Source organism: Cimex lectularius, unplaced genomic scaffold (genome assembly GCF_000648675.2).
Source record: "Cimex lectularius strain Harlan isolate CLEC.00 unplaced genomic scaffold, Clec_2.1 scaffold221, whole genome shotgun sequence".
Classification (NCBI taxonomy): Eukaryota; Metazoa; Arthropoda; class Insecta; order Hemiptera; family Cimicidae; genus Cimex; species Cimex lectularius.
Window position 1 is genome coordinate 473611 of NW_019392775.1, and position 27282 is coordinate 500892.

At 34.4% G+C, this 27282-nt stretch overlaps 1 protein-coding gene across 1 annotated transcript in view; it reads left to right on the forward strand.

Moving 5' to 3' along the window:
* The window catches only part of LOC106663395 (hemicentin-2-like), a 221331-nt gene that overhangs the window by 175177 nt on the left and 18872 nt on the right, over positions 1-27282 (forward strand). Inside the window, exon 9 of the mRNA XM_014388215.1 lies at positions 19279-19432. Within this exon, the coding sequence (XP_014243701.1) occupies positions 19279-19432 (154 nt within the window). The remainder of the gene's footprint in view (positions 1-19278; positions 19433-27282) is intronic.

The window sequence follows — 27282 nt, forward strand, 5'->3', positions numbered from 1 at the left end:
GGGGAGTCCAACTTAAAAAATGACCATTCTTTGTAGCATGAGAGGACAACCCTGCGGTCAACTTTTTATGAATACATTCCAATCTACGTTTGTTCATTCTAATATGAATTTTTTCTTTGTCCAACATATTGAGCGTCGCAACCACCACAGGACATCCTATAAACCACATTAGATCGTGTGCCAATAGGCTCTTAAGACTTTAAAACGGTGTGGAGATTAGAATTATGGACTTTCAAAAGTCCACAAGCGTACCTTTACGGCCCATTGTTTCATGCATTCAGTCTCCCTCTTATAGCTTATCAAAATGGGTACATGAGGTGTTGTCGGTCTTGACGATTGGTAATGAGTTTAATGTAAAAAAAAAAAATTCACTTGAAGTGAAACAAAAACTTGAAAATTTGAGAGTGACGGAGGATGAGGTTGTTGTTTCTTTTGATGTGGAATCATTATTCACGTCGGTGCCTTTAGGTCTTATCACGTATATTGTACATAAAAAATGGGGTGAGCTGGAGAGTTGCTTCCCAGATCTACCTATTGAGATATTTGTGGAGGCGTTGGAGTTCACGTCCATGACTGGCTACTTTACATATGGAGATGATATCTATAAGCAGAAAGATGGTGTTCCCATGGGAGGTGTTATATCCCCAATTCTTGCTGATCTGGTAATGACTGATTTGCTGGAATGGTTGTTGCTCCAACTCCCTTACAATATAAAATTCTTAATTAAGTACGTCGATGACCTTCTGGCAATTGTACCAAAGGAACATTTCCAAAAAACTTTTGAATCTTTTAACTCATGTCATTCTGCACTTAAATTTACCTTTACATTGGAGCGACTACACAACCACCAACATAATGTTGCCGAAAGCTTGGTGATCCCAACACTTTTGTCTTTCTTTCACCTAGTAAAGACCTTAAAGAAGATTTGAACTCTACGTCTTCATAAACTTCCTCCAGTTTCCTAATCGCATGATGCTTTGTTTTCTTGCTTTGGCTGAGACTTCTCCTAATTGTTTCGGATTTTTTAATTAATTAATTCTCCCAATATCTGCACGTTTCAAAGCAACTGCATGAAACTAAAAGTCGGAAGTTGTCCCAGTATGAATCTTACGTTTAAATGTTTAGATTCGAGGATTGCATGGGGGTTCGACGTAAGTAGTTCGTCGAGGCATAATCCAAGGTATCTTCACGGGAATAGGAAGATGGTTGAAATATAGAATGGAAAGTGTTCTTTCGTTCAGGTCAGAAACTATTTGGATTTAGTTTCGCTAACCTTGATACTACACTGGAAGAGTGAAACTGAATCACCAGGAAGTGTTTCTGTATATTACGTAAAGCTATAACGAGATCTTTATCAGAAGTAATGATGTGTTATAGGATAAGGTAAAAGAGTTAGGTTGAGTGTAATTACTGTAAATTGTGAGGAGGAGGGGAGTCTGCGGGACATCAGCGAGAATTGGATAAATGGCGTAGAAAGAAGTGTTGTGGCCAATTTTAAAATGACGGTAAGATATGTTTTCAGTGTACGGTATAGCCAGGTAGGACACCTTGTCAAATGTTTTAGATGTCCAGGATGGCACAAGGGCAGTGGATGGATATTCCAGTGGCAATTACAAGCCGATCAGATGATGTTTCATTATACACGTGAAGCCACACTAGTTTTTAGCAAAAGACTAAAAGATTTGTAAAAACTAGCAACGGATGTGGTATTGTTTTGCTTAAGAATTATCCTTCTGGAAGAGAATTTTCATATGGTTGGAAAGTGGGTAGTGGATAGCTGTGAAAATGGCTGCGTTTTTAGGGAATTGAGACAGTATTGTAGGAGTAATTAGGACTTTTCGCTTTTCTGGGGATGCTAGCGAAATAAATTGGCAATGTTAGAATTTCATTTCCACTATTCTTAATTCGACACTAATCAAAGAACATATTGATTAAAGTTTAAAAAAAGAAAGAAACTTGAAGACAAATTCGCTTTTCGTTCCATTTACCTTTACTTATAGTTTTTAATTTGGACGTGGACTTTCAGGAAAAATCGTGTAAGACTAATCAAAGAATATTTTATTTAAAATACGTTTATACGTCATAAATTTTTTTGTTATTTAGTTTTGCTCTTATGGATCGCAGGATAAAACATAAAAAGGTTTTGGGAGAAAGAAAGAAGCCGCACGAGAAGACAAATTGGTAAATTAATTACCACTAATTTGTTTCTGAGTGGTGGACACTAAAAGCTAGTGTTAAAAAGAAAATACTTTAACCTATATTGATGTTCTGAAAGAAGAAGTTAATTTTCAGCAGGCTAATTTAGGCGCACAAATGAACAGAGAAGTAAAATACAGCTCTTAGGTCGCGCCGAATTAGTTTAGGACAGTATAGAGAAAACACGGTTTTAATTTGTTCACCTTAATAGTGTCTTTGAAATATATATTATTACATTTTGCATCCCTTAAAATGTACTAATTAGCGGAAGACGGTCTTTGTCTAATGATAACAAAAATATCGTGCTTTAGTTCTAACCTAATTAAACAGTTGATATCAATTAGGATCGATTGGCTAAATAAAAAGTTGCTTCGTTTTTTTTTCTAGTAGGTCTTTATTCTTGTATATGGACAAAACGTCAAAATCATTTTATTTTAGGAACTAATAATGTTGGCGAAAGATGTTTGTTGGCATTTCAATCCTTATCAAACAGCTGTTGAAAACACTTGCAAAATATGCCTTTCATGGTATTAAAAATAAAAAATAAACACTTCTGTAAATGTGCGATACTCACAAAGTAATTTAGTATATGTTTAACATCGGATAAATAGAAAACTATGTTGTACCCCCTGGGCACTGAATATCGAGTATTCCACCAATGGTAAATACGGAAGAATGTATTTATTAGTCTTATTAGTGTATGTGAGTTTAAACAGTTAATAAATAAAATTGGGTTAATTGGTTGTTTCTTTTTTTACGGACAGCAAACTACAATATATTGCTCATAGCACAGATCTAATTCTTTTTCTGTCTTTTTTCGCGTTGTAATCCTTATACGGTCTTTTCACGTTTCTTCAGCGAACGTTAACCGACTCTCTTTTCTTTATTATATTTCAAGCCTCTCTGTACCTCAGGTCCTCGTAAATTGTGGATAAAACAACACACGTAACAAATACACACACAAAAACAAGATAAAACGTAATAATCTGGTTAGCATTCACACTACCCCAGAGTACTCGACATACCTTGAGGTACTTAGGGAAGAACCACTACCAATCACGCTAATAAATTACATTCACACTCCAGACTTCATTCACACTCACAAAGAATACTCGACATTCCTCGGGGTAAAAGGGTAAGCCCTGTCATTGACGCTAATAAATTACGTTCACACCCCAGACTTCGTTCGCACTTCCAAAGAGTGCTTGATATTCTTCGGGATAATTGTGAATAAGCGTCTCCAATCACGCTAATAAATACATTCTTTCCAATCAATATCGCATATAACAAACATAAAGGTGCAAGTTTCCTGTATTCTATATATACTACTTAACTTTAAAACTATGTTAAATGTTTATACGTATACTCTGTGCCTCGGTGTTGACATATGACTGCCCTACATGGGCCAGAAACCTAAGTGTTACATGCAAGAGGGACATTATAACTGCTGAACGTAATTTTTTTCTGATATGCATCCATGCTTATAAAATAGTGACCACAGAGTAGCAAGTTATAGCAGGACAAATTCCCATAGATACAGACGTAAGGAAACGGTGCGCTATATGGGACATCGACAATGGATTAGATTTAGACACGAGAAATTCCAATCACATCACCAAAAGATGCAGAAGAATGGGCAAGAAAGGAGTGGTAAAAGCGATGGAAATAAAGTAATGTAAGACGGCAAGCTTACAAATGTATAAGCAACATTAAAGAGAGGCAAAAAAGGAGGGAAAATTCAAAAGAGTTGAGATTGGAAGTTTGTGTCTGAGTGGATCGAGTAACGATAGCTCAAGTGGTAGAGCAGCGGCGTATCAAGCCGAAGATCGTGGGTTCGAATGCCGCTCGTGCCATTGGCTTTTTTTATCTCAACTAAAAACCTTAATTAATTGTATTAAAGAGAGGCTTAGGAAAAAATTCGAAATGGACCACAACGTATGCCAATTCCTTTCTGCATTAATTTAGAAAGAAGAAAGCCCCCTTCTGCAAGGAAGAAGTAGAAGATGTTGACCATACAACCAACCCTACGGTGCAAGTTATACAACCATGAAAGATCACAATAGATTAATACACTGGTCATTCAGGCCAATCAGCCATCATGGAAAGAAATTTTTGGCAAAAGCAACATAAATGCTTCAAAAGAATATTTTCAAAAAGTAATGAAAGAGGAAGGATGGCCACAATCTAATAGGTAGCACATAAAATATTTATTTTATTACATTGGTAAATTATTGGTTGTGTACATTATTTATTTATTAAAATTGACAAATTGTTATAGTTATACCTGCATGAGCTTTAAATTACTTATGTATTTATTTATTCATCGATCTATTAATAATAATATATGATGCATAAGTGCTTACAACACGAGCTAGGAAAAAGAAAAGAGATAGAATAGAAATGATAAATGATGGAGTGAGTGTGGTGTTCAATACTTTTTAAAAGGATAGTTCCTACTCACAGTAAGTTGTTTTGCAAAGATCCGGATTTCGATCACTTTGGCAATTCATGTCGAGAGACGTGGTTGTAGAAGTCCTTCAACCTGATGATGAGCTAAAAGGCTCGAAATCCGGATCGTTGCAAAACAACTTACTGTGAGTAGGAACTATCCTTTTAAAAAGTATTGAAAAGAGATAGTACCTATCATCTCTTCTCCCAAGACTATCTCCTCCGCGAGGTCCTACCTGGACGGGTGGTAACATCTGAAAATGATTGGTAGACGACCATCTGGCAGAGCGAGATGCCAAAACAAAACATGGGTCTTACATAATAGAAAGGGTACAGAGAAAGGCCACGAAATACCTGTATTACAAATTATGCAATCACAGGAACTACCATCATTGCTCCTATGAAGCCAGACTTGCTCTCGTAGGCCTGGATTCTCTGGAGGATAGAAGAGTTTTGGCTTCCGTTGTGTTTCTGTGGAAGACCCTAAATAATTTTATTGATTCCCCGGAGATATTATCTTGTATTGGCTTTAGGGTTCCCCAGCGTAAACTACGGGACCCATGAATTGTTTGGTACTTCACGGCACAGGACCAAATACGGGTTACAGTCTTCAATCTCCACAGCTGTGCATTACTTAAATAAATTCACTATCAGTGCGGACCCCTTCTCCTCGTCTCTTCAGATCTTTAAAAAAATATTAAACGTGCTTTAAAGTGTAATTGAGGGTTTATTTATTACTTTTGTTGTGTTATTTATTAATCTATTTAAAATATTGATTTTTTGTTAAAAGTGTAAGCGCTTCTTTGCTGTTATTTTTACTGCTATTATTTTTATATCCTTTTTTAGTATTTTATATCATAATGATTGTTTTGTTGTGTTGCTTGACTGTCCTATGCTTGGGTACCTGACCTGTTTGGACTGTAAATAAATAAAATAAAATAAAATAAAACCTTTGATATAGCCGAAAAGGGCTAAGGTGTAGAGGAAAAGAAAGAGAAAGACCTGATGTGGGTAACCAAAAATTATGTAAAGTTGTCCTCTAATAGTTAGTTTATATTGGTTGTTGAACTATGTGTTTAAACCTATCCTACCTTCTCACCTCTGAGGTTCTGTTAAGCCCTGCCAATCGTGTAACACCTCTTTCATTTTTTAGCTATTGTCTGTATTGATTGTCCGATTCTTTAGGAGTTTCGGATTTCCCTTCTGGGAACTAAGAAAGTTTTTAAGGCGTTTTTGATTGCAAAACTATTTAATCCCCGGAGAACCAGGAGAGAGCTAATTGAGCAGTTTGATATTTAATTTTATATGGTGGTATTGAAGAAAAAGCTCAAACAGATATTGCTACGTTAAAAAAATATCTCTCAAAAAGGTATCGTCACTTATTATTATTATAAGTGGGAAGTTTATGGGTCGACAAACAGCTGAGGTCATCGCCGGCCCTCTGCGTGTTTTCCATCTTTTTCTTTTCTTTCGCGCATATTTTGTTTTAAACTGCAGCCATTTGAGCGTCTCGATCTGGTTACTGACTCTCTGATTTCAGATATATACTACGTTTATATTCTAGAATGCTAGTCTCCCGTTTGTACCTCGGGGTGTCAAATACAGAATAAAAACAAAACATACAATACATAATATATACATCACCACAAACATAGATGTCTGGTCACATTCATTCGATATTCCTCGGGGCGGGGTTATAAGCAGCCCCTTCCTTTCACGCTAATAAATTACTTTACTCTCCAGACGCCATACACTCACCCCAGAGTATTTGATATTCCTCGGGGATAAAAGCAACCCCTTCCTTTCACGCTAATAAATTACATTCATTCCGATAAATTAACACAAACACAACACTCGATAGAAACATAGAAGTCTGGTCACTTTCACTCCCCAGACACTTATTTTTCATTTTGTAAGTCAATCTGTCTAAATTATTAGCGTGCAGTGTTTATAAAAATTTTAAACGGACATGGTCGTTAATATAAAAGTTGCTTCAATGAAGCTGATGAAAACTTAAATCTCTTAAACTAAGTGTCCTCGCTAGATCGTAGTCATGGTAGAATAATAGAAAAAAACAACTAATTACCTATTGATTAAATTGATTTTAAACATTTGGAATTAGTTTATAAAACTGATAAATGTAAGAAACACCATGATCATTGGTAAAACCCGTCGAGAGGAAAAACACAATTGTTACAAATATAAATTATTTTAAACTTCAAAATAAATTCTTTTCATGCTGTTCTTCGTGAAATATTAACATGAGAGGTGATAAATCCTTACCTTATGGTTTAGGACAACATAGTCTTCTGTAGTTAATTGAATATTAGGAACATTTGTATTGAGAAAGGATACATTATAGACGACTGATGGTATATAGTTTAAAATTAATCGTTTAATCAAAGAAAACAACATTGCATGATAAACAAAAATGCCTGCAAAAAAATTAAAAAAATGAAGAAGATTACATAGCAAATAAACAAAGTTAGAGTTGTATGAGGTCTGTTAAGATCGATTTAAACTTTTCTTTGAGAGTGGTCGTAGCAAAGTTTAAAAAAAATTGAATTGCTATCAGTGTTTCTTTGTTTCTTAGCTGTACTGTAAGCAATCGCAGAATAATGTTTTCCTTACTGGAGGGCGTTCCAGGAGATGTTCCTAACAAAAATGCTAGTGGGTTTATCAAAGAAAGCCAAATATAACAAAAGGTGAATGCAAGCATTATTTACACTCCCGTTTCCTCCTAATTTTTCCCCACTTTCCGGAAGGAAGAAGAGGAAGAAGGAAAAGTGAGAGGGCGCGCAACTTTTAGAAGTAATGAGGAACCAAGTTCGGACGAACTCTTCCTGGTACTCTCAGTTTGAAACAATGCAAATTAAATAATTATGACCCCTAAGATTGGCTGCGAGTTTCAACTGAAACAATAGCTTTATGTACATAAATACTGCAATAATGTTGTCTCTGTACAAAGCAAATCATAAAAACACGTCATAAATTGATATTATATAAAACAGGGTATCAACATAGTATAACCCCTGATTTTTTTTTTAAGTACTCAACCTAGATAAGACAATTTAATAAAATTTTTGTTAATTAAAAAATTAATTATTATACATTTATCTCGTAGTTTAAAAAAAAGTGAGTTGAGAATATTTTTTTTTCGTCTTCAATGGATCCCGCGTATTTTCTCTTGAGCTTGTCCGCTTTATTTGTATTAAATCATAGGAACAATGACGGACGATCCAACATCACGTGATACCCCATACACAGAATCACCATAAGCCAGCAATAATACTGACAAGTTTGGAGTTGCTCCTCAGCTCAGGGAAAGGGAAAAAAATATTAGAAAACTTGAGATTGTATAAACAACTCGCCCAACGGCTGGTAACCCATGTGTACACAAATAAGTTGCAATTTATCCGAATCATTTATAGCTTAATGTAAACGATCGCAATTAATAAATACAAAATGAATATTGGTATAAAGATATGATTTAATGATTTAATCCTGAGTTTTGACCAGACTAGACAAAAAGAAAACTCGTGATCAAAATGACCAATTTACGTCGAGAAAAGACAACATTTCAATTTTTCTAGGAAAGTTTGTAAATATCTAATTTATATTATTTGTAAAACTTGGAAAAATTGAAAAAAATATCAGCATCTAGGAGCGAATAAAAAAATTTGTTGTATAAAAAAAGCTATACACCTTTGTCAAAACTTTAAATTGTTTCCAAAAATTAACGATTAACTATTTAAAAAAAACTAACTTCGAACTTTTGTACTATGGAAAGTAAAACAAAAATAGACACGATCTAATAGACCACAGTGATTTGGAGAACATGGTACCGAACAAAACTTTGACCTCTCTTTGAACAATTAAATCACCTTGAAAAATTGCTAAAATTTTGATGCCCAAACAAAACTCTCCTAGAAAATAAATTGCGTATCAAAATTAAAATCCATGGCGTAGAAGCGGAGTTGAACAGATAAATCGGAGGGGAAAAAGTGCATTTCTATTTGTCTTCCTTCACGTACAAGGATTTATCTTGGATTTCACGCTCTCTCGGCGACATTCAGCAAATAAACATGAAATAATATATTAATAGAAGAAATGATTTAGCCGAAATGAGAATAGGTTCCAAGAATATGTAAACTTCTTTAACCTGCTATTATAGGGCTGTGAAGAAATGGGTAATGATGACTGTAATTTCTAGGGGTCCCTTAAGTGCACTAAAGGCGTCCCTCTCTTTATGCTCTGGATCAACTAAATCACAACACCACTTTATCCTTTAAGTGCCTTTGCATTTTTTCCCCAACTTGGACGGGATGTCTTTAAACTTTATAACTTTCACAGATGTAATAATTTCGAATAAAATAACGCAGCAAAATATACATTTTCGATATCCTTGATTTTTTTTGGGGTGGGGGTTGGAATGAAATGGCCAAATGTCAAATATATCGCGTGGATTAAAGAATAATTTTAAAAAATCACAAGATGAGTAAGTATGAGTGTTAATTGTTTTTAAATGTTGTTAACTAAAACGGTTTTCACGGAAAGTCCTTAGTTTAGTTGAAACGAAATATCTTAGTGAACTTGAACCGTTAAAGTGCACATTGCTATTTCAAACTAAGTCAAAAGGCAACATTAGCAAACAAATTAAATTTATATTAAGCCAAACGTTGGTGAAATGATATTTGCTACTGGTTATATGTGTAAAGGCTGTCCCATGAACAGACGTCAATACTTCAGCAGATTATCCTACTGGGATAGTTCCTGTGATTTTTAACGCAATATTTTTGACTAACTGGATTTTTTAAGCCTATACATATTACGTTATACTTTTTTTCACAAGGTCACAGCACTAATACTAATGCCAGCGGTGTACCCAGAGGACACACACCATCAAAAACCAGCTAATGCTCGCACTCAATGTGAGGTATTAAGGGACAAGGTGGTTTCGAGACCATCGTCGATTAAGGCGACGTGGCGGGTTCACGGAGCGGGAATGTTGCAGAGGGCTCGAGCAGGTTGGTGCGAAACTGATAGAATCGGGAAAGAATCAATTAGTTGACAAAAGGAGGTGTCAGCATTTTTAATTACCAAATTCTCAGTTATTAAAATAACATGGTCGCACTATGTAATAATGTTTTTGAAGGTAGAAAATAACTGATTTACTGATTTATATAAACTCAAGCCTGCACATGCAGGTTACACGCACGTGTACAGAATTGTGCATATCACTTCTTGGAGTCCACCGGCAATTCCAGATTTTGTTTATTTACCATTTTTGTAATTTACAGTAAATTACCTGCAGACCTCGAGAATCACCCACTCCGAGTATTGTTAGTCCGGGGTCAGACTTATCCATCCAGCCACCGAGGTTGAATTCCAACATCCATCCATTCATTTCAGTGTACAACTTAATCCGTCTCCCATTCACACTTTCATTCGCTCTGAAAAACACTATTTCCTATTTACAAAACATTCAGTTAGGTTGTGGAGTACTAGATATCTTCCATCACCCTTTACACATATTATATAACTAACCGAATTGAACGTCAATGAGGTACTATTCCACCATCGGCCCTCTCCATATTGAGCCTACGAATTGCACCCTTCAGTTAGGTGGGACATACAGGCTTAGCAACCTTTTTCTACATGACAGACACATACGCGGGCTTTAGCCCAAATGTAAGTATCCATGAGCCAATCCTTAATCGGATGAGGATAATCCCACTCCTACGAGTCAGATCTTCGGCCGGCCATCTATCAACACTGCTCCTGATACTTGAGAGTTCTTTATTACATTTTTAGTGTCAGAGGGCCGGTCTTAACCTCCTCATCCAAATTTCATCACCCCACAGTCCTATGTGTCAAAGAACCCAGACAACTACCGCCGTTTCGCTGAGGCGGTCCAGTTTGTGGTATCTTTCCAATAGGAGAACCACGCACAGTAGTAACCGCGCTGAGGGAGTCAGCTCACTACGTAGGCATCGTCTTGAATGACCTCAACCGCGTGCCAAATGTCATACAATTCCGCCAAGTAAACTCTACAGTGCGGCGAGAACGATCACGAAGTGGACGTACCCTCGAATAGAAGGTGCCACACCGCGCTTTTGCTGGTCTTAGACCCGACTATGATGACAAGGCGAATACAGGGGTAAATATTGAAAATAAATTGTAATGGATAAATGTTTTATAATAAAAGGACAAGACCGCCTAAGTTGTTCAAGTCGAAAATAAATTTTTTATTGATACCTATAATTGCATCATTTATCAACTCATAAATTGCATTCAACCCAATGGAATTATTACAAGTTTTACTAAACGTAGGCATATTGGACAGTATCAAATTTTAAATTACATAAATAATCTTTCTCATCAAAGTTTAAAAAAATCGTTTTAACGTGTTAGAGAAATTCAAGCCAATTACAAATAAATTATTTTTAAGGTGTTGAAAAATACTTTGTCGGGGAAATTACATATTGTTATTCACAAAGTAATGTGACAAGGGCTTTATATTACTGGACGCCCGTCCCAACCCAGCTGAAACTATAGTGAAACCACTTTCGTGAATTGCAGTGGAGTTAAATGCTGTTTTATCGATCGAATGCCACTTATACTGTTAAAGCAATTTTAAATATTAGATCTCAACCTACGAGTAAATTTACCCAATTATTATTTTTGTGTATTAGATGTACAGGTTCAATTATTAATGTATTTTAAATTTTAAAAAATCATTTCTTTCCAGTTTCAACGTCCCTGATCACACTAATAACCCTGACCACCGTGTCCTGATTCTCTCTCTCTCTCTCTCTCTCTCTCTCTCTCTCTCTCTCTCTCTCTNCAGGGTGAGTTTAACTTTTCCCCACTATATATTTTTATTGGTACGTTTTTAGGAAAACCCCGAGACTGTTTTTTTTTGCCTAGTGTCTCATGAGCCTAAAAGTATTGATATAATTCAGCAGGAAAACAAAATACAGTTGTTAAATTCATGGCTGCCATGTTGGTTATCTACGTCCTAACCGATAGCAATGTGACTACATTTTCGACATAACATCTAACATTGGCTCTGGCCTGTTAGATCGAGCAATGATAACTAGCCGATTCTTACAACCCTACGTCATCATTTTTCTCGATGTAACAGGACCTAACAGGGTTAACAGAGTTAACACAAGGTCGTGGATACCCCTATTATGTCCCCGTCTCTAATGTATTTGAGTAAAATGTATTAAAATAGTTCGTTTTTGTTTTTGTTTGTCTTTCCACGGTTTGTGACAAAAACAAACAAAAAAGAACTATCCATATATATGTGGTCTATCAATCGCTTTTAAGCTTTTAAACTACTCAACAAGCTAAAAATATAAAATATATTTTTACCAACCAGTGTACACACTGAGAAAAGGGACATATTTTATATATTCCATTCAGCGCAAAGTTAGAACTATTTACCAAAATAACTATTTATTAACATGTACATACTCCATATAAATTTTACCAACAGCCAAAATAATTCATAATTACAAAACGAAAATTATTAACCTGTAGTTACCGGCCATGTATGCCTAGCCTCGCTCCTGTATGTCAGACGTAAAGCGGCGAACACTCGATGCAACACTACGCGACGCTACCCGACGCAAATCCAAAGTCCAGTTTTCCATAAGATTGTATTACCCCCATGCACACACACAGAAAATTTAACAAAACACCCGAATACCTTTTTTTGATATAATGAATTTAGCTAATAATTTATTACACGCTTTTACTCATAAAATTGAACTATCAATTTATTTCATGATTTTGCTCATAAAATTACACCATTTTCATCGAGTAGTGTCAGAATAGGACACTCATATTTTTTGTAGTCTATTTTAAACTAAGTATATGTAATTTTGTCGTTATATTAATTACAACATGCTTATTTTAATGTAAACCAAACTAAACGAGATCAACAAGTCATGAGCTTATAGCGGGGAACCCACCCGATGCAACGCTATCCGACGCATTGTCTCGTTTTGATAGGGTGTGCATATCTATGAGACGTCATACACCGGCCACGTACAGTCACAAGTTTCCATCAATTTTTTGCCTAATAATTAAATGCATAATTAAATAATTTTTATAAAAATTTATGAATTTTTGGTCTCGTTTAATTTGGTTTACATTAAAATAAGAATGTTGTAATTATTATAACGATAAAATTACATATACATAGTTGGAAATAAACTACAAAAATATGAGTGTCCTGTTCTGATGCCACTCTACGAAAATGGTGTAATTTTATGAGGGTAACTATGAAATAAATTGTTAGTTAAATTTTATGAGCAAATGTGTGATGATTAGTGACCGTCGATGATTATTCAGAAATCGTGAGATGCGGTCTGGTGTGAACATCCTACATGTTTTTGTTAAATTTAAACAATGTTTGTAAATCCCAGGCCCTGAAGATGATCTCAATAAAGATCGAAACGCTGGCACGATAAAGAAAATGTTTTTCTGAAACCTACATCACACCAGACCGCATTTCACGATTTCTGAATAATTTATGAGCAAAACCGTGTAATAAATTGTTTGTTAAATTTTATGAGAACAACCATGTCATAAAGTATTAGTTAAATTTAATTGTTTTAAATAAAGTTATTCTGGTGTTTTGATAAATTTTCTACCTAACCATCATAATTATATAATTTTGATAAAAATTTATGAATATTCGATCTCGTTTAATTTGGTTTACCTTAAAATAGGAATGTTGTAATTAATTTAACGACAAAATTATATATACTTAGTTTGAAATAAACTACAAAGTCCTGTTCTGACGCTATGCGACGAAAATGGTGTAATTTTATGAGAAAATCATGAAATAAATTGTTAGTTGAATTTGATGAGCAAAATCGTGTAGTAAATCGTTAGCTAAATTCATTATATCAAAAAATGGTATTCCGGTGTTTTGATCAATTTTCTGCCAAACCATTAAAATTAATTTTCTTACAATAAAAACTAATGAATTTTTGATCTTGGTTAATTTGGTTTATAATAAAATAAATATGTTGTAATTAGTATAACGAAAATAATAAATGTAGTTTGAATTAAAATGAGTGTCCGGTTTTTTGTCTTCGACTGTACTCGATGATCTGGACAGTGTCACATAGCGTTGCATCGAATAAGTGTGTTCCCCGCTTTAATTGTGCGAATTTGTATGAAAGACATGGCCTTTAATTATTATTGGACTGGCATTGATAGTCCTAGGGAATGTTGGGCTGAGTCTCTCATCAAGGAAATTTGAGATCGCCTGTAAAAAACAGAAGTATGTCAATCTATAGACATATTTAAGTTTGTTTTGCTTTGATGATGACCTTAAAATAGCTCGCAAGTTTGTCAGTAACAACTGAATTTACTTTCTTCTTCGAGACCATACCTTGATCCAGAATGTTCTTTTTTGATTAAGCTGCCTATTTCATTGTAAAACTAATTATGGTTCCAAAAGTAATTTTTTACGTAGAATCTGCTAGTGCTATTAATTATAGAGTTCTGAAGAAAATTTCAATATTTCCAGTACGAATCAATTCTAGAAACTCACTCGCGAGTTTGTTAAACTACTCAAACGCGTTTCGGCATTGCACCATCTTCAGTGAGAAAGTGTATGTGACATAGTTTGACTGGTTGTGTTAGAAATGATACTGGGTGTGTGTGAATCGGTGAACTCATGCTCGGAACCTGAGGAGACAGTTTTCATACATGCAAGAGCTCCCCTGCGATTAATAAATAAATTCAAGAAAGGATTCACAGAAAGATAAGACCACATAAACACATTCTACACTTATATTCTTGTCATATTATTATGACAACTTTATAATTTGAGATTGGCTAAAATAACCGTGGAACCTAAACTTCTTGATGTTCTATTTAAGACCTTGATTCGAAACTTAATTTTATTGTCATAAGGTGTTACAATAAATGTATCACTTTTCTTCAGTTACATATCGTATTGTACCAGCAGTAGTTTAATCCGAATGGGAGAAACGTTACACCAAAGTGAAAGTAAAAGGTGTAACTCATCGTAATGTTAATGCTAATACCGGGGAAAAGGGTGAATCAATTGAGACCGGAGTGAGTTGAACTTTGTTAATGAAGTGAGAACTAGTATAAACTTATCTGACTTTACTGAAACAAACTTGTAGCAGTTGCACACCCTCTCACATCGCCGTAGCCGCCACTCAGCTGCTTCCGTCTTCCGCTAACTTTACCTTCCTTTTCCCTGCAACCAGACCGACCGACACATTGTATTTTCTTAATGAGACTTCCGAGTTATACCAAACAATTTCAATTAAGTAGTTTTGTATGAGTTTTCCTTTACGGCCGATTTTACTTTACATCGCCGGCATGAATCCGGATTGTCTCCCTGCGTAATCTCGTTTCAACTCATCATACCCTCTTTGTACGGTCTAACCGAACCTTTCTCTTCGTTGATTATGGGAAAAATTCCTTAGACTTTTTTAGTCTTAAAATAGTTAATAATTTGTCACAATTTAAGGTATTTACATAAAAAATAAAGCACCAGTAATGAAGAAACAGTTAGATGGCTAATTACGACGGGAACTATTAATATAATCATAAATAATAACATAATGAAAAAGTAAATTTGTAAACTGTACACGTATAAAAATTCACATTAAAAATTTTTGCGTATGTTTTATTCTCCCGGTCAGTGACTAGGGCTACGTACAACGGATTAGGGGTGAGAACGACTTGGAGACATCGCTGTTTGAAACGACGTAGAGGGTTTTTTGGATGGGAAAGTGCATATAAGGCTTTGGCAGTTGGCTTAGGATGTGTAGAACGTTTGTTGCGGTAGTTTTGGAAGTGGGATCGGATCAGCTCATTTACAAAATAAATATGAGGTCGTTGAGGATAGTGAGGTTACTATATAAGTAGTAAGTGTCAATTTATATGAGAACTTTTGATTGATTGGCTGCGCTTGATGTTGGAGGGCTTGAAGGAAACTCACGCTTCCACTCTGTATGCCCAAAGTGGTCGATATAATGTTTTCTGTTAAGTTCGTTCAGTTTTGACGATCAAAACCGATTTCCGTCCGATAAGTCTTTATAGTTGTCCTAGTCTTCTGTTAACTTGTCTCTTAGGCCTTGTGTGCGGATTTCATACCTGTTATCTAGGTATAGTACTAAATGTCTGAATTGTGAAATTCGATATTCTTGGTGATGTACACTGAAGGGAAAAACTGTTTTTCATTGTAAATATACACGTGGTATATTTTTCTGTGTTCTTTGTTGTTTAAGGTTATATTCAGGTTAGAAGACAAAATTGCGACGTGCAAAGGCAAAAACATCCTGTTACTAGGTACCGATCTTATCGTGATGTACAGGAAAGTCAGCAGTATAAATTGTATTTATACTTACAGATGGGATCAATAATGCTCCCTTGTTGCCTCACTCTAAAGCAGAGGTCATTTAAATAGGATTGGAGGCTAAAGAAATAAGGAGTGGGTAAGAACTTTAAGTTTGTAAAGGATTCTTCGATGCCAGGACCCTATCAAATTTCTGGGCCAAATCCAGGTCCGCACCCAAGCAATACTGTTCTGTTGTTCTAGGGTGAAAAAAATTATGCCAATTCCTCTGAAACTGCCGATTCCCTTGTCTAGATATTTTCTACTTCTCTTGGAGTTGGGATTACATCACTGTTCAAGTCTGCAGTATTGAACCAAGATAAGGTTAACCAGTTAACCAGGAATACAGGATAGGACCAATAAAATTCCTTTGTCAGCTTGCCAGCTCCGACGAATCTCAAACTAACCGTATTTCAATTTAATGCACAGGGCAGTTAGATAGATTTCTAGGATAAGGTAAAAATGGTGGTAGGAAGTATTTAAAATTAAAAAGACTCTGGACGCCAGACCGCATGAAAAGCTTGGTCCATATCCAGGAAATCAAGGAATTGCTTTGTCCGCTAGAGCTGAGGACATTGTGTAAATAACTCTGAGGCCTTCCTCAATCGTGAAACTATGGAGATGAAAGCTGAATTAGTGAGTACGAATGATGTTATTTATATCTAGAATTGGTATTAAACGTTTTAAAACGAGTCTTTCGAGATCGTTTTAAGACAGCACTGGAAGAAAGCTGATTCAGTCTTTAGAAGGATATGAGGGTAGGAGGATCTGCTTTCTAGGTATAGTCTTAAGTATTTGACTTGAATGAAAGACGGTATCTCTTTGTTTCTTCATTCAGTCTTATTTTCTAATGTTGGCACCAGTCGTCGATAAGCTCAAAGTATTCTTGGATGATAGAGGTAGCTTACATTGGGTTCGAGTTAGAGGACAAAATTGCGTTATAGTCTGTAGTAGGTGGTGATGGTATTGGGGTGTGCAGGTAGGGTGTGTAATATGGATGATATAAAGGATGGAACCAAAAATGCCCCCTTTTAGACGCCGGCTTCTATCATTATAATTTCCTAGAAATACTTGTCACTACTTACTCTGCAGCAGCGGTCTGTTAAGTAGGATTTCAGGATAAGATAATAAGGAATGAGAAGGAAGCGTTTATGTTTATAAAGCATGCCTGGGTGCCAGACCATATCATAACCCCGTGCTACATCTAGGAGCACAAGCAATACTCATTGTTCTCTAGAGCAGCGGAGGTCGTTTCAACAACTCTGAGACTGCTTAATCATGAAATGGCCGAATCGGTGAGAATGAATGATCTTATGAGTATCTAGTATGGGTATTAATCGTTTTAAAAAGAGTTTTTCGAGGATTTTGGACATCACTGGACAAAGGCTGTTCAGTCTGAAGGAGGTATTTGAGAGGTTTTTATGCTTTAGAAATAAGATGACAAGGAATACTTTGATAATAGAGGAGAGTGCGTGGTGAATTCTGAGGAAGGTTCCGAAGTATAGTAGAAGTAATTGGATGTCCAGTGGATTATCTACTTGGTGATTTGTTATAAAATACTTAACCTAAGAATGCCAACATTAAAATTTTTAATTTAACTGTAATGAACAAAACACGATAAAATCAAACCTAAAAAAAATTAGAACTGTCTTATTATATCAGCTGAAGTGTCTGCAGATTGGCATAAGTAATAAGAAAAAATGTTTATTAGCAGCATATATCAATCGGAAAAAAACAATTAAATTACATAGTATATTTAATTACATTATTTTACAAATAACCGATAATACTGTACATTTGTAGTGCAATGTTTTGGTTAGATACTTTGTTATTTGTTCAATTGTCTTTCAAAGAAATAAATTCAATTATATAATTTTTGTTTTTGTAAATTACTACAGAAATCATTTTAGTTTGCGGAAAGTCTTTTCGAAAAATAAAAGCGAAACTATTTATTAATGATTAAAGCTCTTGTTCAGTCGCTTTATATGAAATTCTTTTCCGTGGTATACATTTGTTCTCAGGCGCCCTGTTTTTATTCGCAACAATGGTCCAAGTCAGATATGGTATAATGCATGGCATCCTAACAAAAGGAATAATTTTGTTTTTCCCTTCCCTACATTTGATATGATATTTATATGGTATGTCACATTAAAGCATAATGATTCCTTTACCCCAGTCATGCATTTTCTTCTTCTCTTCTTGAAATATATTCAAATAAAAATAATGCAACTTGAGACTATTATAGATGCAATTAGAGGACTATTTTCGTTCAAAATGATTAATCTGTCTAATGACATTTCATCGTTAATGTGCAAAAATTTCAGTACCATTATTGAATTTTTTTTAAGAGGATCCTTTGCGTTTTTATAGTACGCTTATTTTGAACTCACGTTCTTCATACTTAAATTAGATTTAAAAGCATTCAAGTTCTGAAATTTATTAATATATAAATTCTACTATATAAAAAGTCTACTAAATAAATAAAGTCTACTATGTAAATCGTAATAACAACCTAATAATATAGATCTTTATTGTAAAAAGTAAAATAATTTGCGTTTTTAAAGCACGCTTATTTTGAACTCACATTCTTTATACTTAAATTAGATTTAAAAGCATTCAAGTTCTGAAATTTATTACTATATAAATTCTACTATATAAAAAGTGAACTAAATAAATAAAGTCTATTATGTAAATCGTAATAACAACCTAATAATATAGATCTTTATTGTAAAAAGTAAAATAATTTGCGTTTTTAAAGCATGCTTATTTTGAACTCACATTCTTTATAATTAAATTAGATTTAAAAACATTCAAGTTCTGAAATTTATTACTATATAAATTCCACTGTATAAAAAGTCAACTAAATAAAAAAAAGTCTACTATGTAAATCGTAATAACAACCTAATAATATAGATCTTTATTGTAAAAAGTAAAATAATTTGCGTTTTTAAAGCATGCTTATTTTGAACTCGCATTCTTTATAATTAAATTAGATTTAAAAGCATTCAAGTTCTGAAATTTATTACTATATAAATTCTACTATATAAAAAGTCTACTAAATAAATAAAGCCTACGAATTGTAATAACAACCTAATAATATAAACGTTTATTCTAAAAACTAAAATAATTCGTCATTAATAAAAGACGGAAGAAAACATGTTTATTGAACTTTGAACGTCACCTATTATTATTCCTTTAAATAATAATACGCTTCTGGTTATTTTTGTTTTTAGACTGATGCTTATCCATTGCCGCCAACTGGAACCGAGTTGAACAACGCTTTACAGCTGATCAATATATCACTGCAGCACGCTGGTGACTACAGTTGTGTGGCCAAAAACAGCGAAGGGACGACAAGAAGCCGTCCGGCCAACCTAAGAATAAGGCGTAAGTTTCAACATATAAATCATTTGAAACAATTAATTGTAAACAATTGTAAAGTTGGAGGTGTAAAATATTTTTTTTAAATATTAACTTTTAATTTAACTTATTAATATTAGATTATAGCTTATTAATTTGATCGGGCGATCTGTCTTTTATGAAGACTGCAGCTTGTTATAACGTTTCTATATTTTTTCTATATTTTGTATTCTTTCTTTTTATTTGATGAAATCAAGAGTATCGTGTATATTTATAGTTTCCCGTGAACATTTCACGGACAACTTATTTAACGCCTTAACCGACTTTACGAAGATTTAAGTTTTCAGCATTTGCCTGCTATATAATGCAATTGCTAGGAGAACTCAGTACTGTACCTCCATTGGCTCGCATAGTAGATAAGGTCACATAGGGTTTCCACCTTAACCAATACTTTGGTTTTGTCCTCATAGACATAGAAAAGTCCTAGAAAAAACTATGTGGCAAAACGGGATTGTTTACTGGTTGAGTGAGTACAGGTTCCCAGTGTATATAATCAAAATTGTGTATTCATCCCTCCAAAAGAAGTCTTTTTCGTGTTGCGCTAAAACTCTCACACTCACCTCTATTCGTTATAGCATCAGGGCTCAATCAGGTCCCACTCTGTTTTATATTTTTCTAAACGCTTTGCCGAAACCCAAGTTCTGTCAACTAGCACTATATGCTGATGATATTGTGCTTTAATGCTCCTCTTGGAGAGTCAGTGCGATAACTAAAAAGTTAAATATGGAATATTATCGCGAATAAAGCGCTTCTACTTTCGATGGAAGTTGATAATCAATGTCCTAAAAACTCGCTGCATTCTCTTACCAAAATCAAACCCTTGATGCACCACAGAGTATTAGATGAGGGAACGTATGACTGGTCCAAAACCATAATCTGCCTGGGTGTCAAACCGTATTCAAAACTGAACTTCACCGAACATGTAAAAATCTAGTGGGAAAACGCAAAGTAGCTATCAGAGTCTTATTTTCATTACTTAAAATCGATTACTTAAAATATATATAAATTTTAAGTTAAACTGACAAATTTCTGTGCCTTGTCACAGGCTCTTGTAGGTAGGTAAAAATAACTATGCTGCATGAAATCAAGGACGTCACATGGATTGGAGAAGAGGTACAAGGAGCGGCTACACTTCACAATTTTGAGTGGTATAAAATCATCCCATAAAAAAAAAAACAATGAAATGGTGAAAACCATGAAACGAATGACTGCGATCAAGCCATCCAAATAAAAATTGATTTTGTGACTATACTATTATTAATTGTTTAATATTAGTTAATAATTAATGTTGCTATTAAATGTGTTCTATTTTTTTTATCACTTTTACTTATATATTTATTCACTTATAAAGTTTAATCATACTTATATTTATACTTCCCCTTTTATTCTTCTTTGTTATAATTGCACTGTGTGCGTATTATTCAGCATGTGGTTTTTAATTTTTTTCTACTTTTTTTCTACAAGCAACAATATAATTTAATTAATTATTCTTTTTATCTAAGGTCTTGCTTATGATGAAAAGTTAGTGTCACGAGCGGGATTCGAATTTGGCTCAATACGCCGCTCGTTTAACCATCGTCATGATAGCTCAAGTGGTTAGAGCAGCGGCATATTGAGCCGAAGGTCGTGGGTTCGAATCACGCTTGTGAAACGAACTTTTTCATCTAATCAAGACCTTAGATAAAAAGAATAATTAATTGAAATAATTAATATGGTCAATTATGACAGCTAAACATATATGGATTAATATAATTTAATATTTCAATGGAGCTGTTGCGCACAGAGCGTTTCCTTTTGTTAATGTTTTCCAATATAGATACAGTAGAATTTTTTTATAACAACACCGGTTATAAGGAACGATCGGTTATAACGTACAAAGTCTTCGGCCCCGTGAAATGTCATAAGGCAAAAACATAGGGAACCGTTTATTACAAACTATCTTTTATAGCGGACAGCTCGCAAAAGTAACCCCAGTTGCCAAACGATTCTAGGAAAAATTCTTTGCCCTTTTTTAAATCTGTCTTTAAAAAATCTCTAAATAAAAAAAATTAAATAATTGTACCAAAACCACGATCTTAGTTTCTTCTCTTGAGGTAAAATTCGCGATAATGAAGATGTCTCGGTCCATATCGGGAATCGTGAAAAATAAAGAGTAAATAATCAAATACTTTAATAGTACCATAAAGTTAAAAAAATATTGCCCAAAAAAGATAGCGGATTACATATACAGTGATACCATTCACATTTGTAAATACGTTTTAAAAACATTTATGTAAATAAATTACTTTAACAGTTTAGTATGTATTTTGTACTTCCTCATAAACTTGATTTAATTCTATAATTATTGTGTGGTGTTTAGTGACCGTTAGTTAATGATTGATTATTCGGAGGTCGTGAGATGAGGTATGGTGGGGAAGGAATTTCTTATAATTTATTATATATTTATTTTTCAAAAACTATAAAACAATTCACACACTTTTTTTTTACAAAATTAAAGATCCCACACCAGTAACAAATAAATCTGACGTAATTTACACAATCAATTGTATAAATTGACCGGCAACTTACATCGGTATTAAATCCTAATAAGAGAGTACAATAACATATCTATGATTGCAAAAATCCCAAACAAAATCCTACAGCACTGGCTACCCACCACTTTGAACACCAACACAATTTCGACATCGACAATCCAAAAATGTTACACACAGAATAAAACAAACATAAACGTAACTTTTTAGAAATAGTTTACATCAACAAAGATAAACACAGCATCAATTACAGAACAGACACATGCAAACTCAGTCGCAGCTAAGCTAATATCATTAATCAAATTCAATATCGATAACATACATATATCACCATCACATCACAAAAAACATATAACATATAAAAAATCATTACATCCCACAAATCAAACATTTCTACATAGTCTAATTCTTCATCAATTTGGCTTTCCTTTTCCTAATTATCCCCGTCCTGAAAGGATAATCACGCCGAACCATTACCCATTAACATTGAATCTAAAGTTTCTAGCATTGTATAAATTCATTCATTTTTTCACATCCTACATGTATTTGTAAAATTTAAGCAATGTTTATAAATCGCAGGACCTGAAGATGATCTCAATAAAGATCGAAACGTTCGCAAGATAAAGAAAAGGTTTTCTAAAACCTACGTCACACCAGACCGCATCTCACGACCTCCAATAATTTATAATTATTTATGCAATGAAAACTGCACTACTATAAGCGTACGTGCATGTCAAATGGATGAAGAGTTCAGATATAACGAACTGTTCCCTATAAGCGATATATTGCTTATACTAAATACTGCCGTACAAAGTTTTATGGTCCCCTGTAGTTAGTTATAAACGATTTATACTGTATATCATTGAAAAATAGTAATCTCTCTCACTCTCTCTCTCTCTCTCTCTCTCTCTCTCTCTCTCTCTCTCTCTCTCTCTCTGGAGCAAAAAAAGAAACTTTTCGGAGTACAAGTCGACTTCACGAGGTGCAATAGCACCACTATCAATAAAGCAGTCGTTAACTGCCACCGGAATACTGAATGTAAGGAATAGTTACTATTGTAAAGTTTATTTACTTCCAGGAATTACGATTTGCTCTCATAATGAGAGGTTGATAAACAAATGATAGAATGTAAACAATAAAGGCAATTTATGTTTACTTGTGTGAAGAAGCTAATTATTTGAATTAACAACAAAGCACACGAAACGAGTTTTTTATTTATATATTCTGTCATAACTTTGTGATTTTTTGACCAGTTTAAAATCCGGTTGCACCATAGTTTTCAGCGTATGTAAGTATGTGTATATGTAGCGTATGTTCAACTTGTGCATATTTAAAATAGGCCTAATATATATTGTTGTTTAATATCAAAATATTATTATATGAGTTCCATTGCAATGCACTAAAAGACGACATCGAGTAGTTGATTTATTTATTTATAACTTCATTTATTCTTTTATCAAACATTGAAAAATATTGTTTAATTTTAGCTGATCTTGACGCAAGAGTCAAATAACAAAATGATAAATCATCTTGGTCGTCCGTTTTCCTAAAACATAATATATGTTTAAAAATCGACATTGATAATAATCGACAATTCTGATTCTCAACTAAATGTATTGTGATGCAACAAATTGCAAATCGGTTCATTAAGGCACAGTGCCTAAAGCGAGTTGGCCTCCGGCCCAAGTGATCCTCTATTCGTCATGAGTTGATCTGTGTCAAGTTGGGGCTATGGCCCAAGCTAAAGCCTTGGAATCAGACAACTGATTAGTGGATTACCTGTGATTCCTCATGGAGCAGTTCTACGGCAGTTAATTAATCAAAATTTCTTCTTCCTATATAGCCATACAAGCATTAGCGTAAATTGGAGACAACCAAATGAATCAGGTTATTTGTTGCTTTTAAGTTCACGCGGCGCCACCGGAAAAACATTGAGAACATTAAACATCCGTTTGTTATTTCCTATCATAAAATATTCAAAACTTTAAATAGTACAGAATTAAAATTGTAAATGAATAGTAATTAATAACAAAACAATCAGCATCGTAGAAGAAAGGAAGTTTAGATGGAAAACAATCAATTAATTAAGGTTTTAAGTTGAGATAAAAAAGTCAGTGTCAAGAGCGGGATTCGAACCCACGACGTTCGGCTTGATACGCCGCTACACTACCACTTGAGCTCTCAACCCCACCTTTTGAATTTTCCCTCCTTTTTGCCATTTTTTCAAATGTCGTGTAATCGTATTGGATTCTCGGCGACAAATGAAATGGCCACGGAGAGCTTTAGTGAAGTGTACTTCATTTTAATTCATTGCATTCACTATTTTTCGTGGTCCGCTTGACCAATTAATAACATTCAATTAATTAAGGTTTTAAGTTGAGATAAAAAAGTCAGTGTCACGAGCGGGATTCAAACCCACGACCTTCGGCTTGATACGCCGCTACTCTACCACTTGAGCTATCGTGACTTCTATCCCCCCGGGCACTTACTTCCTATCTCAACCCCACCTTTACTCTCGTCCATTACTCTCGTAGTAGTTTTACTCTCGTACGGACTCAGAATCTTGGTTTTATTAAGCGATTGACTGCGGACTTCATCCCTTCGCGATCAAACTGCTCTCATCTCTTGTTCTAACAAGCCATATGGAGTATGTCAGTGTTGTTTGGTTTCCTCACAATCAATGTGATGTAGATAATAGACTTGAGAGAGTTCAACGTAAAGCGGTACAATATTTAGTGCACAACTCTGTCTTCAAGTGAGAGACTTGACTCACAGCGATAAACTTAAAGCTGTTGGGCTAGATAGTCTAAACCTGAGTAAAGTTGTTGGTACGCTCACTTTTTGCTGGAGAGTTCTTAATGGTGTAATCGATGTTCTTCTCAGGTGGTCTCATCCTTTGATTTGAATGTTCTGAATAGGACCTTAAGAAAGGTTCTTAATTTCAGAAGAATTAAAAGGTTTGAGAGGGAGATGAAGAGGAAGTGGTATTCTAAGTTATGCATTTAGATGGGCATCATTTAATTTCATCAGTAACCGTGGATTCTAAATTGGTTAAAAATAGGTTTGTCACTCCAGACCCACGTCGATTAGGTAAACGGATGAAGGAATCAACGGATTGATATTTTTTTGGTTCGATATGTTTGGAGTTGTCGTGTGTGGAAACGGTTGCAAGGTATTTGTTGTACTGAATAGAGCGTAAGAGAAGGGTTGAGTGCGTAGAAGTATAGTCAACCGGTTGAGGATAACGGGCTGTTGCCAATGCCTTCTATTGTAGCTTGACGTTTGGCGTTTAAAAGGGAGCGCGTATGATTTGGAAGAACGTGTTAGGATCGTTTCTAGTTTGACTCTAAAATGTTTGACAGTTCAAAAGGAATTGATCATATCTACTGCTTTTAGGTTACAGGATACGTCCTAGGGGACTGCGGTGGCCGTGTAGTTTAGGCGCACTTCATTTGCCAAGATAGTGGCCCTGAGCTCGAATCCCGGCAGTTCCCATGGTTTTTAATGGGTTATGTATGAAAAATTTATTGTGAAATAATTTTACCACTCCTCCTCAACACCCAACGAGTAGATGGTCGTTAACCCCCCCCCCTGTTTGAAAGGAATTACTTTAATTTTACTGATGAGTCCATTATGCCAGACCTTGTCAAAAGTCTGTGAAACATCAAGGAAAATAGAAAAAATTAATAGCTTTTACGAGTAATTTTTTTATTACATACTTGGTTAATTTGGTCTATTGTTGTGAATGCATTGATCGGAATCTAAATGGTTGAGCTGAGATAATTTGCTTATTTTCTACTATGGGTTTTACCTTTTCGAAAAGTTTAGTGTCTGTAACAGCGATATGGGTCTGTAAGATTTGACCTCATTTAAAACAGAATTTATGAATAATACAACAGAACATAAGACCAAGATGTGATCCTTGGGGGATTCTAGAGTATACAGTTAACTATGTAATGTTATTAAAATTAATTTTAATAGATAATGTTTAATTGGTTATAGCTTTTGAAACATTGTAATAAGTGTCTTACAATATCATAATAATTACAGATTTATTCTTGAATATATTATTTCATTGTTTCTTGAATATGTATCTTATTATCACCATGTAAACTAAATTAAGAAAATCATTTTGTAAATTATATATATTTTTGTCAATGAGAAATGTTTTAAATTCTCATAAAAAAAGGTCTTCCAAGAGTGTGCCAAAGTAAAACCATCTAATTTTTTATGTATTTCCCACCCCGGCACTTTGTGTGGAGCTATAAAATTTAATGGCATTCTTTAGAAACTGGAATAAAATAAATGGGGACACGTATTTTGTAATTTTAGATCGGATCTTCCGTTTCAGAAATGGGACAGAGCGATATCTAACCCGCATGGTAATTTAGATTTTTTATTTAACCACTAATCGACAATTAACATATTTAAATAATCTAATAATATAAATACTTACGTATGAAGGTTTTTAAGTGGATTTTCATTTGCATTCAATTTATTAAGTCGACTTTCTTAGATGTCACCGATTTCAATGTTTTCAATCACAAAAATCAGCTAGGAAATGCAGACAAAAATTATAGGTAAAATATCTATCAAAATTATAGGTTTATCACCCGGCAGACCACAAGAGGATATCCTACAATATTACCTTCCTGCCAATACTCACTTTAATATTGTCATTGAAAAATAGCAAAAAGGAGGGAAAATTCAAAAGGTGGGATTGTGATGGGAGGTTAGTGTCCGAGTGGATCGAGGTCACGATAGCTCAAGTGGTAGAGCAGCGCCGTATCTAGCCGAAGATCGTGGGTTCGAATCCCGCTGCTGACACTGGCTTTTTTATCTCAACTAAAAACCTTAATTAATTGAAAGATATTAATTTGGCAAGCTGACCACGAAAACTAGTGAACTCACTTTAATGTTTCTGTTTAATGAAGAACAGTTGCACTATTAAACCTTTACTTCCGTTGATAATTGAGTTTATTTATACGTTCACTGAAAGTAAGTTTAGTGTCCATAAATCACGTTTATTTAGCTGTGTGTGACAAAGCTATTTTCTTATCCTTTATTTGTATATTTTCATATCATGCAACGTTGGTCGTCTTTTTGTAAATGGGAATGCCTGTGTTTTATCGACGTTAGTTTTTCTTTTCCATCTGTGGTGGAAGAATCAATGGTAGAGAGAGTGTTGTTCAATCTTTTTAAAAAGATGATTCTTACTCATAGTTAGTTGTTTTCAAGGATACGGATTTCAAGCTTATAGCTAGCTCATCATCAGGTTGAAGGAGT